General features: G+C 33.8%; 2 protein-coding genes across 4 annotated transcripts; one reads left to right on the top strand and one right to left on the bottom strand.

Moving 5' to 3' along the window:
- The first annotated feature begins 278 nt into the window (after window positions 1-278).
- Window positions 279-5485, top strand: LOC120626218 (migration and invasion enhancer 1). 2 transcript variants are annotated; one of them, XR_005658846.1, is made up of 4 exons: window positions 279-461; window positions 543-640; window positions 1435-1923; window positions 5352-5485. XR_005658846.1 is itself a non-coding variant. In XM_039893621.1 (3 exons), the coding sequence occupies exons 1-3, from the start codon at window positions 412-414 to the stop codon at window positions 1596-1598; spliced, it is 312 nt and encodes a 103-aa protein (XP_039749555.1). In that variant the 5' UTR covers window positions 279-411; the 3' UTR covers window positions 1599-2869. The 2 variants fall into 2 exon arrangements, 1 of the variants encoding a protein (XP_039749555.1); XM_039893621.1 differs by lacking the exon at window positions 5352-5485 and having other exon boundaries at window positions 1435-2869.
- LOC120626217 (molybdenum cofactor sulfurase) lies at window positions 2482-8241 on the bottom strand. Of its 2 annotated transcripts, XM_039893619.1 has the most exons (7): window positions 8112-8241; window positions 7937-8020; window positions 6503-7313; window positions 5874-6168; window positions 4979-5615; window positions 4099-4532; window positions 2482-3108 (listed from the first exon to the last, which is right to left on the bottom strand). In XM_039893619.1, exons 2-7 carry the CDS (start codon window positions 8007-8009, stop codon window positions 2887-2889), a joined length of 2472 nt encoding a protein of 823 aa, XP_039749553.1. In that variant the 5' UTR covers window positions 8010-8020; window positions 8112-8241; the 3' UTR covers window positions 2482-2886. The 2 variants fall into 2 exon arrangements, with proteins under 2 accessions (XP_039749553.1, XP_039749552.1); XM_039893618.1 differs by having other exon boundaries at window positions 7937-8241.
- Window positions 8242-12074: the final 3833 nt, after the last annotated feature.

The raw sequence follows: 12074 nt of genomic DNA, 5'->3' as shown, positions 1-12074 counted from the left end.
GAATTTCAACAACTTACGTTGTACAAAATATTGTGTTAAATATATATATAACCTTACTTTCTTGTATCTCCATACTTCCTTGTTTATTTTTCAAGCCTACTCTAACAATATTTATATTTGGCGCTTCTTTTAAGAGTTACCCTGATGCAAATGTGGCGCCATCCTAATTTAATACATTTTGACGACACTTTTTCATATACACAGATGACTCTCCTTACCTCTACCCTCCATACAGTAAATAAATAATCAGCTGTAGACTGACATTGTCATATATTTTGTTTCATGCCCATGGACAGCTGCGGATTGAAGGAAATATTCTTTTGTTTGACTTGATGTCTTATCAAGTTTAGTACAATTTACTAACTCGTTGGAGTTAAACAGTTAATTTAGTATTACCAATATTATTTACCGATGTCTGGCGAAGAGTTACATCATAATCCTAAAGTCGATATCGAATATTGGTAATGTCACTAACTCAGTGGCCAGTGCATGAAAACAACTTTTTTAGTTTCAGTTGATATTAGTTTCATTTTTATTTTCAGCAAAGTATGTGATTACGGAGGTCATTGTTTAAATCTAGCTAAAACAATAAAAAATAGTAGTCCCGAAGCAACGATTACTTGCAATAAAGGTCGTCAAGGTAAGTACCTAAATAATATACAGCTAGGACTCCTTTGCCAATTATTCTATATAAAAATAAATTGCGTAATATTGTAAGACTAAACTTTCAAAGGATAGATTGGTAGTTTTAAATCGTTTAATATGTATTGCAAAGCATAATATGTAGTGCAAAGCAGAAAATTTATTTAGATACTCATTTGCGTAAATCCTTTCAGGCAGAAATCTGTGCTGTAATGTACGCCGGTACACCGGCAAGGAGGATGTGGCATTTTACATTTATGCCTTTATTTTTTGTAAATTTTGCTTTTTATGTCAGTACTTGTTTGCTGAATAAATTGTTTCTCTATTTTATTCTTATGGTATTATAATAAATACGAATATAAATAATGAAGACAAATTAGAGTAAAATTTTAAGAAAAATAAGAGTAGATAAACAAAAGTAAATAGATACTATTTTTAATTACTTGAATTGTGGGTTATAATGAAGTATAAAGGATCAAGGACGGCACAGCACAAAGGTGACCATATTGAAGCAAATGCACTTTACAATTACTCTAAAGTCGAAGTGTCACCTGAATAGAAAATTTATTATAAAAATAACTCCTCTTCTGTTTTATTGAAGTTATACTATTATCGGGAGTTTCCAGGATATCATATCAGCCCATTATCAACAAGGCACAGGTTATCTCACACAATGGGAAGGGATCATTGGTTGAGCTTTACTATTTATAATATTTAGTATATTTAGTATTACAAACTACTATGATTTAGTTGAACGAAATGTATGTTTTAACTTGTAAATATCATCTTTAGGTTCATTTGAAGTGGTGGTGAATGACAAACTTATATATTCTAAACTACAAACAATGGCACTACCTGATTATGAGGAGGTAGCAGATGTAATACATCAAGTGTCAAATGGTGCAGAACCAAGGGAGATAAAAGGACAACAACCAGTGAACTGCAGTATATCATAACATTTAATAAAATATCACAACACCATTTACCTTAAAAATATAAAGAATTAATAACAGTGCACAAATATAGTTTCTCTTTGTATCTTAAAATTTAGTTGAATGTTTAGACACCTATTACCAATACATATTTGATTGCTAAAATGGTTTTAGTTGCACACAAAACAATAATGAGAATAGGACACACAGAACATGGTATTTGTATTTGAACTATTACTCTACAATCAATTATGTTTTGAGGTAATGTCCAACATGCAATCTTAACATACTGTCAATGTTATAGTATCAAACAAAAATGCAGTATTTCAGTCTTACCTTGTGTAATGATGTAAGTAACTATTTTTTGTTTTCATTACCTCTACCTTTTTTTATAAGAATTTTGTTATAAGCCATATGTACTTTCGCAAGGGGAATTTCTTTACATACTGATATAACATAGCCTTCTCACAACTGACATGAATATACCCTTACGTTCAGTGCTACACAAACTTTTCAATATTTTTGCACTAATAGTATACGATTGGACAACGCGTTGGCCACGTGCCGTCCACGCGTCTAACACTTCCAACATAAAGATTACTATAAAAGAGATAATTTTGTAATGACAAGGTAGCCCCTCGCTTTTATTTCACATAAGATACAAGAATGATTGTTATGTAAAATGATGTTAGAAAATTTCATTTTCTAACCAGCTTTCTGTGGGCACCTTTGTGGCTTCAAAAGTTCCTATATTAGGTCCAATGAAAATGAATTTTGAATATAGATCACTTTGCCAAATGATAGCTCACATTTTAGTACTATAATTCAGTATTGTGGGTGTAGAGTAATTAAGCTGTAAATAAATATGGAAAAACTTAAAAGCAAATAAACAAATACTTTTTTAGACTTAAACATAAACATTACTTACAGTAAAAAATGTATACAGCCATTATTAATTACGAAAATGTTTTATACAATGATAGGATTCAAACATACAAATTAAGTGCCGGCCAAGAATACAATGGTATTATTAAATTTGATGTCACTGAAGATGAGCTTATTCCGGCGACTTATAAGGGAATGGCGGATATATAATATAGGCATTTTCAACAAATTTTTGTATAAATTATTTAGTCAAAAAAGTACAAACATGTCATGGTAGAAAAAATACAGAATATAACTCAAATAAAACCAAAGTCAACAGTCCTACCGCGACGGAAAAAGAAATGTTTAGGAAGACAAGTTCTAATGAAATAAAGCAAATTGTTACTGGCCAGCACTTTAACGTTTGTATCAAAATGGATGCCGTCCTTTATCTGCTGATATTATCATCGCTTAAATACGGTGTTACTTGCGAGTTTGTATTCAAAACCAAATCCTTGCATCCATTTACAGGGCCCAGGTAACTCAAGTATATTCCGAATCGCATTTTACCGCCAAACTCCGCGGAAATAGTTCTCAATGGTTCTACGGTTTTCTCTCCCGTTTTTTGGTCTATGCATACCATCTGACATCGCGAACATGGACCCTCGACCTGAAAATCCATAAAAGTGATCTTATAAGACATATGTTTAATCTATATATCACTAGCGAGTTATGTGTACTAGCTATAATATTATTGTAACCTAATGTCACATTGGCCACGAGGTTAAATGTTAAATTATACAATACGCTCCCAAGTCCCAAAAGAAACAGGATTATGATAAAGAGCAACTGCAGTTTCTTAAAGGATTCTTCTTTCCAATCCAGTGGTAGAGACACTACAAACATACATAGGTATGTAGGTACTTGAAGTTATAAAGTAGGCCTACTTGAAATAAATAAATTTTTAATTTAATACTGGAATAATCTTTTATACTAACGGATAACTGTCATCGCGGAAACACTGACGTTTCACATGGGATTTTAAAAAAAAAGAAAAAAAAAACGTGCATGATGTCGCGGGCAATAGCTACTGGATAATTTTGATGCATCAGTTTTTCCTCAGCGCGCCAATTGATTAATATTATTGCCAACATTTTGCTTTGGATTCCATTATTGCAATTTTCTTAAGGCACTTTAATTTTTCTTAAAGTAATATATAGACTATGTTACTTCCTGATAATTTAACTTTCTATTGGTAAAAGTAATTTTGGTGCCTATTGGGTGCAAACAAAAATATTAATATTGTGTTTAAATTTAAATATCTTTACAAACAATTTTTTTTTTGTGTGGTTGTGTAGTTTTTGCACCCTAGCACTAAGTCCTATTACTGTTTTCCTTGTATTTTCCTTTTTTTTGTTGTGTTGCAATAAAGTTTTTCTATTCTATTCTATTCTATTTTAAATGATAATGCCGGCTAAGTTGGTAGAACGCTAAAAACGCTTGGCGGAGTGGTTACTAATTACGACCAAAGCCTCCCGACAGACAAGCCAAATAAAATTTAGAAGTTTCAAGTTAAAAATTGTCCGTACCGTTGATCAAACCCGGGACTTCCGTTTATTTAGATTTAATTTAGTTACGACAATAATGGCTAGGATATTACCTTGAATTGATGTTTTCCAATAGTCACTGTCTGCCATTCCCTTTCTATTAGCTCATGTGCTGTATCAATTACTAAATTTCCTCTAAACCTGTCGGTCAAAGAATCCAAATCGTCCGTAAATGTCAAATCTCTTATTTTATTTTTCAACCATTGTACTGTTGCTTTGTTTATTAGAAGGTATTGAGCTTGATTGCTTAAAGAAAGCATGTTGTGCTCTCCGCTGTTGTTCTTCTTCTGGATTCTGTTATCATCACTCGCTTGCCTTATCAGTCTTAAATACGAGATACCTAGGCAATTTGATATCCAATCGGCCACTGTGTCCCCGCAGTCGTAACCTTTCACAACATCCATGCACACTTTACTTTGGCAAAAAGGAGCAGTCGATCTTTCTTTATCATCATGTGAAATATCTAAGGGTATTGAGATTACAGAGCCTGAAAAACATAATTGAAGAGTTAATAACATAAACAGTCAAGTGCAAGTCGGTAACGCGCATGAAGGGGTCCGTCCCGTTATCTATAACAATGGCAAAAAAAAAACATCATCAACAACAGTTGTTGTATGGCCCCATTGTATGGGGTTTTTTTTTTTATATTTACTGAAATTAAATTATCTGTGATTATCTGTGAATATTTGAGGGGACTCCCATACAACAGTGGGAGTCCCCTCAAATATTTTTTTATGCCTTTTTTTAGTATTTGTACGGCAACAGAAATACATCATGTGTGAAAATTTCAATTATGTATGTACTGTGGAGTCTTAGTGATACAAGCTCCACTGTACCCGTACACGAAGGGCAAAACGGATGTCTCTTGGCGTACAGAAGCCTAAAAATGCTACAGGTGCAAAAATTCGTCGTGCTATTAATATTATTGCGTACCTTTAAAATTCAATGTCAGACATCGGTTTGTAAAATCAACGACTGGACTTATCATACACATAAGTGTATTTTGCTTTTGCGTGAGGCAGACACCATTCTCCTTAATTATCATCCACTCCCGATCATACTCGAATCCTTTTGCACCTATTTTCCATCCTGATTTTATTTTAAAAGCGCCGCAAGATTTTATTGGAAATATTGCTATTTCAGACAAAGTTGCTTTGGAGGCTGTATTTAATATTTCTGGAATATGGTTTTTGAAATTCTTTTCATTCAAAACAGATAATATTTCTTCTTTAAACGTTATTGTATTCGTTTTGGGTATTTCTATGTTGTTATTATTATAATTTACCAAATTTCTGTTTGGTTTTAGGTATTGTTGGCGCACAAAACATCGTGTTATCATTGAAACTAATTTATCTACATCATTGAAAGTATTATGAAACCCAAATGAGACTCTCACAGCTCCTGTAGGTCTACCATTTACAATGTCAATCTCATCTCCGCACTTATGACCAGCTTTGTGCATGTTCTTCATTTCTTTATTTGTGACATTTAAATGTCTTTGACAGGAACCCGAATTGCAAAAGCATCCTGTTCTTAGGCTAATATTAAATAGGTCTGCCATGTGCTGAAACTACGGAAATCAATGTTAGTTATTTATTTTAAATTGATATTTACTCCAAGGCTGGGTATAAACAGATATATGTATGGAATACAGTTTCATTAAAATGAAACCTTGCCTTGGCGTTTTGGTAAAAATATAGAAATAAAAAAAAATTAATAATTGTTCCCAGACAGATAATACACACATAGTATACTTATTACTGTAATAGAGTTTTACATACATTAAGAAAATAAAGCAACAAAAAGTAAGTTTTAAAAGTTGACTTACCTCTGCATACCCTATATAGGATCCATCTTCCCTTATTAGATTAAAAGTAACAATAGCTCCTTGTTCCTTTATATCAGTAAAGTCAGAGTCCATATACAAAACAACTGCCTTGGTACCATTTGAATGTACAAGCTCACTAAGTTGCAAGTACAAATCTTTAGCTAAATAATAAGTATGGTGTGATATTGTATCCATTATGTCATTGTTTATAACTTTGGGAATTAAACATGACATAACACTGAGGCAATGTTTAAGAGCAATAATAGATAAAAATGGTAGTGTTCCATCTTCAAACCTGGAATAGAGAAAAAGAACAATGAAAATTTAATTGATCCTTGTATGTCATAGTTCTGAATTCAAATAAATATTTTAGAAGAATTATTCAAATTAAGAAAATCCCAATTTAATCAGTTAGTTTTATGTACATTCTATTATAACAAGTATTATTTTGTATAGCCAACTATTTTGTTATAGTTTGTATTCTATACAAAATAAAGTATACTTTCCTTTGAATCTACTTAAAAGGTCATTAAATTCTTTAAACAAATTAAGCTGGTATAATTAGCAGCATTGTTAAACATTTTAAATACCTTGCAAAGCTTCTCTGCCAATGTTTAAAACACCTTTACCTTTCATGAAGAGTATGCCGTTTGATATGAAAGTCTTCACTGCTAAGAACAATATCTACTGTTCCGCCACCGAAGTATTTCTTCTGCTTAAGGACATTTGCACTAGTATTCTTTACCAACAAAGCACCCAAACCAGATGGGAAGCCAAATACTTTGTAAAATGATAGACATACAAAATCAGGTTGGCTAGAAGACAAATCAAGTTTACTTGTAGCCACAAACGTAGCAGCATCTAACAAAATATACCAATTACAGTTTACTCCACATAGTTGTTTCTTCAAGTAACTATTGAGGCAGCCATCTTTTAATTTTTGCACACAATCAATTGGATACTTGTAACCATTGAAATTGCTCTGTGCTGGATATGCTAACAAAGTGTTACTTTTGTTAGTTATTTTTTCAGAATATTCTATTTTTTTATAGGTCTTCAGAGTATTCAGAAAGTTGTCATGTGATATATGGATGATATCTGCATTCTTTGCTTCTGCTAATTCACGCAAGCCAATTACAGAAGTGTGATTGTCTCTAAGATAAATAAATGAGCCGTTTTCATCATCATCACTGTGAAATTGGAATGACTCGACTATTAGTTTTAGTGACTGTGTTGTGCCAGATGTAAATATCAAACTGTAAGAAGATTGATCCGTATTGAAATAGTTCAATACAGTACATCTTATTTGTTCTATACAATCCTTTGTATATTTGTCTGAATGTGGGTTTAAGTAGACATTTCTTAAAAGATCATCATTCACTTTTGTTAAGAGTGCCTCTGGGTATAATGCTGATCCCGCATTTTCTAAGTAGCATTTATCTGCAACATTTTGCAATTGTTAAAAACTTACTTATTTGAATTTTGGTAACTGGTACATATCTTTTTCTCATAATACATTTAATGTGTTAAACATATCTATAAAATTGATCTTTAAGAGGCAGGATCAGTGGCGTGCACACATTGTATGCACAGGTTATGAACTACGCCTGTAGATGATATAAATGGAAAAATCCTCAATAGTTGTTATAAAAATTTAAGGGTAGGCATTATAAGAGTTATAAAAAGCCTAACCTTAAGTTTTTATAACTCATACTGGAGATTTTTCCGTCTTATAGAATCTGCCCACTTAGTGGATACCCTATATGCACCCCACTGGGCAGGATATGTTTGTTAAGGTTTTTGCTGAATGGCTGTAGTTCGCCATTTGTATGGCAACTAGCAAAATAATGATTTCGCAACCATACATGTACACTTTAGTAATATTATGAAATAAAGATTTTAAGAAAATGCGATAATATTCAGTGTATACCCTAAAGAATGTTGTTTGAAACATCCATAAAACATTTATTTCATTCTTGACAAGCATTTCTCCCAGTTTTAGTTTTAGTTTTTTAAATTATGTGGATTTAACTGGGTTAAAAGTATAACTTTGAACTGCTCACCGCCTAGTCTTCCGAATTCATTTCTTATATTTTGCATACGTTGATTGTCGATTACGCTGCTCAGTACAGACATGTTTACTCGTTCTGTGTGAAATACAAATAGTGTAAAATTGGATGCCAATTTCTCTGCTACAATACATAATGGTTAATATGATGAAATGGTAACGATAGTTACTTAAATTTGGCCTTGAGCATATAATAGTTGTTAACAGATAATGAGGAGAAACCGAACATAATGAATATATGCACCAAGTACAACTGAACAAACACACAAAACAAATTATTGTTTAAAAATCCGATCAGATGATTATCCTTGAAACCACAGACTAGTAAATATGTACTTTGAACAATCAAATCAACTGTCAAAACGTCTAGTCTTTTTTTTTCTGTAGTGAAATGGAGGTCCGGTATATGAGGAAAAGCACAGTAACTAATATGGATGGTATATCGTATCAAGTGTCTTGTAAAATACGACATACATGTTGATGCTCAACGCTGAGGTGTTAGGGTATATCGTTCAAGATAGTCATTTTATTTATATAGTTTATTCCAATGAGGATAGAAACACTATATTTTTATTAAATCTTATTACTCTTCATGCAAGTTTGTGCATGTGTTAAATGAACAACTTTTTTTCCTGTTTCTAGGCAGTAATTATAAGCTCATTTACGTTAATGTTATGGAAATCAAATGCTTGTATACTCAAAGATAAAAATATAATAGGTTGGGGCAAAAGTTTCTTCGCATTTTTTAAGAAAATTCAAAAACTTTTTTAATAAAGTTTATTTACATTTAACTAAAGTATGTACTATTTTGTTCAATTACTTTTAGCTATCTTGTAGGTAGAGACATAATGCCATTGCTATAGATATTTTGGGGCTTCTGATCAAAAAACCTTAGTAGTTTTGGCAGTCCTCTCGTGATACCGCCTGACACCGCCGAAAGAATTCTGATAAGACCGAAACAGGTGTAAATCTGAAGGTGCAAGGTCAGAACTATACGGCGGGTGCATTAACACCTTCCAGCCAAACTCTCTTAATTTATGCGGAGTGGCTAAAGATGTGTGAGGTCTAGCGTTTTCATAATGAAAAACCACACCCCTTCTATTGATTAATTCCGGCCGCTTTCTCTAAACTTCTGGCTTTAATCTCATCAGTTGTTCGCAGTAGAGTTCAGAATCGATGGTCCTGCTTGGGATTAACAGCTCATAATGAATAATGCCCTTCCAATCACACCACACACACAGCATCAACTTGTTGCGAGTTAACCCGGGTTTCCCGGGTGACCACGACCTTTTTCGCACGTTCTTGTCGTACATGATCCACTTCTCATCGCCAGTTATCAGCTTCTTCAAAAATGGTTCGGTGTCATTTCGTCGTATTAAAGAATCACTAATGAGTATACGGTTCATTAGGTTTATTTTAGTGACCTCGTGAGGTACCCAAATATCCAGTGTTTTTGTGTACCAAGATTTTTTCAAATTCACCAAAACTATTTTGTGGTCAATTCACAGTTTTTCAGCTACGTTGTACTGATATGCCGATCTTGCTCCACTTTTTCAAAAATGGCATCCATTTTATCCGTTATAGGGCAACCAGGCCGAGGTGCATCTTTGACATCAAAATTTCCGGATTGAAAACGCTGAAACCAAATTTGTGCTTCTCTCACAGACGCTGCACTGGGTCCATAAACATCGCAATTTTTTGCGCGTTTCGTTGCATTTGCAGTGAATCTAATGAAGAAATTCGATACATTTTAAAATTTGACTACAAAAAAGGTAATTTTTTGTAGTAAAATTATAAAATGTATTGAATTTCTTCATTACATTCACTCATCTTCACAGTACGAAAAACAAATAAAAATCACACATTTACCTAATTTGAATTTGGAATTATCCTCTTTAAAACTTTACTTTTAATGATACAAATAATAAAGCCAAAGAAATTTTATCACAAGTTCATATATACTATTATGCGAAAAGACTTTTTCCCTAACCTATTATGATTTTTTAAAACTTCCAATTGATTCTATAAATTCATCTTCCTTCTGTTATACTTAAATGGCTGATTAAACAGCTTCTTAATTGACAGGTTAAAAGGGTGCTATACTTTTCCACCGAAAAATTGTTAAAAAGACAACAACTGTGATACAGGACCTAAGCAAGCTCTACTTTTAGACCTGCCTGATTATATTTTATCCCTCCTTGTAAACGAGCAAGACACGATCTATTGACGCCCTGTTATGAATTTTAGGTACTAACATACAACGACGGTTAACGACATTGAAAAGAAAGACGTTTTCCTCTAAGCTATGACGTGGGCAGCCGAAAAAAAACATGCGACCCATTGGACCCACTTACGAGTACCTACCTAAGTTCCAGCGGCCGAGAGAGCGTAAATTTGTAATTTTTGCAAGACAAACCGTTAAGATATTTTGATGCAATGTTAGCGTAACTCTAATTTCACTTATTACAGTAGGTACATACTGTGATACAAAACCTTTAGGGTGCACTTAATACTTTGAGATAATATCTAAGTATTAAATTTAATTCACTGGGATATCATACTACGTAGAGGTAGGTTTACCTAGGCTAGCATTTGCCTTACTAAATTGTGTTACGTCAATTTAATTATTGCTTTTATGGAGTGCTTTTAGTAGCTTTTAGTGCAAAGCGAGCGTGATCGACTCCTTTAAGTGAATTGACGTTCACGACAGAGGCCACTTGCTCTTCTATTTTATTACAGGTAAATGCTTGTTATGACAGCTATATTTAATATACAGCTTCCAATTTAATGCGCTAGGCATACCTCATTAACTGTTATAGGTAACTACTTATAAAGTGTGACTGAGCAAGAACAGTATCCCTAGGTTTTTTTTAGGAAAAGATTTGTACGTTCTCAATCGAAAAGTTATTTTCGAGTATCAAAAACCTTGAGCGCTGTATAGAATATAATAATTTGACGTTAATGTCAGTTAGTATATTAGGAATAAATAGGTAGGTATAATTCATTTACTTCTACTGTGCTAAGTTATAGATAGTGCCCGGAATCGATCTTTGGCGTGGGCAAGTTGAGAATTAATAATGTATGTATCTTTTGCGGTTGGCCTCGTGACTATTTACCGCTAGATACCTATGGAGACGTGCCGCCAAGCTATTTGAGGGTATGATTTTAATATAATCGCCATAGCCCACACCCCTAACAGGTTAGCCATCCATCCTAGAATGCATCATCACATTGCCGTCAAGGGTTACTTAACTTGTACCTAGTGGAATAATAAAATTCAAAATTCCAATTCATTTATTTCAAGCAGGCGTACGAAGTAGTTGATAGCCCAGTGGCTAGGATTTCGGCAGGGTGATTACGTATCTCGCGACAGGTTTGCGACAGGCGTAAATCTTGCAATCACTTCTGTAAAACGTCACTTTTCCATACAGTAAATAAACAAAAGTGACGTTTGACAGCAGTGATTGCAAGATTTACGCCTGTGGCATTGCTGTCGCGAGATACGTAATCACCCTGCCGCTTCACAATCGGGGGCCGAGTTCGAATCCCAGCTTCAACCTCTAACTTTAACAAGTTATGTGCGCTTAGGGATATAAAAATTGCTTTATGGTAAAAATCGTGAGGGGACCTGTCTGAGAGTTCTGCATAATGTTCTCTAAGGCGTGTGGAGTCCAGCAATTTGCACTGGGCTAGCGTAATAGATTAAGTAGGTACGGTCTAAACCCCTCCATTGCGGAAGAGACCCGTGCCATGGGCCGGTAATAGGTTGATATGGTGAAGAAGGTAGTTAGGTACTAACCTGGGTATACTGTCTGGACATTTGAGTGTATCAGGCCATTTTTCATTACTGCCACGCTTTTATCTGCATTCAGGCTAAATCCTAAGCGAGTACTAAAGATGCCAATAATATTTTGAACTCCTGATGTTGGGTGTCTCCCAATGGCATGAGCTTCACAATAGCCGGTGTTTGTCTGTGTAGCTCGATGATGAATGAGATGAGTTACCTCATACATCTATTGAATCTAGTGTTTACAAACAACAAAATGTTTATTTTGTTTGTTGTTTGTTCCATTATTGAAGGAATATACATGATTCACTTTGATGTGTTCACTCGCGGCGCCCTATTTACCGGT

This window comes from Pararge aegeria, chromosome 9 (genome assembly GCF_905163445.1).
Source record: "Pararge aegeria chromosome 9, ilParAegt1.1, whole genome shotgun sequence".
NCBI lineage: Eukaryota > Metazoa > Arthropoda > Insecta > Lepidoptera > Nymphalidae > Pararge > Pararge aegeria.
This window is presented reverse-complemented; position numbering and strand designations above follow the sequence as displayed.

What these genes read in the sequence shown, in the direction of transcription:
- LOC120626218 (XM_039893621.1), top strand. Translation starts at nt 412, where the DNA reads ATGTCTGGCGAAGAGTTACATCATAATCCTAAAGTCGATATCGAATAT. An exon ending in AAAGTCGATATCGAATATTG is followed by an intron (nt 462 to 542) that starts GTAATGTCACTA and finishes TTTTATTTTCAG; the next exon opens with CAAAGTATGTGATTACGGAG. An exon ending in TTGCAATAAAGGTCGTCAAG is followed by an intron (nt 641 to 1,434) that starts GTAAGTACCTAA and finishes TATCATCTTTAG; the next exon opens with GTTCATTTGAAGTGGTGGTG.
- LOC120626217 (XM_039893618.1), bottom strand. Translation starts at nt 8,009, where the DNA reads ATGTCTGTACTGAGCAGCGTAATCGACAATCAACGTATGCAAAATATA. An exon ending in CGGCATACTCTTCATGAAAG is followed by an intron (nt 6,169 to 6,502) that starts GTAAAGGTGTTT and finishes TCTCTATTCCAG; the next exon opens with GTTTGAAGATGGAACACTAC. An exon ending in TCTGACATTGAATTTTAAAG is followed by an intron (nt 4,533 to 4,978) that starts GTACGCAATAAT and finishes TATGTTTTTCAG; the next exon opens with GCTCTGTAATCTCAATACCC.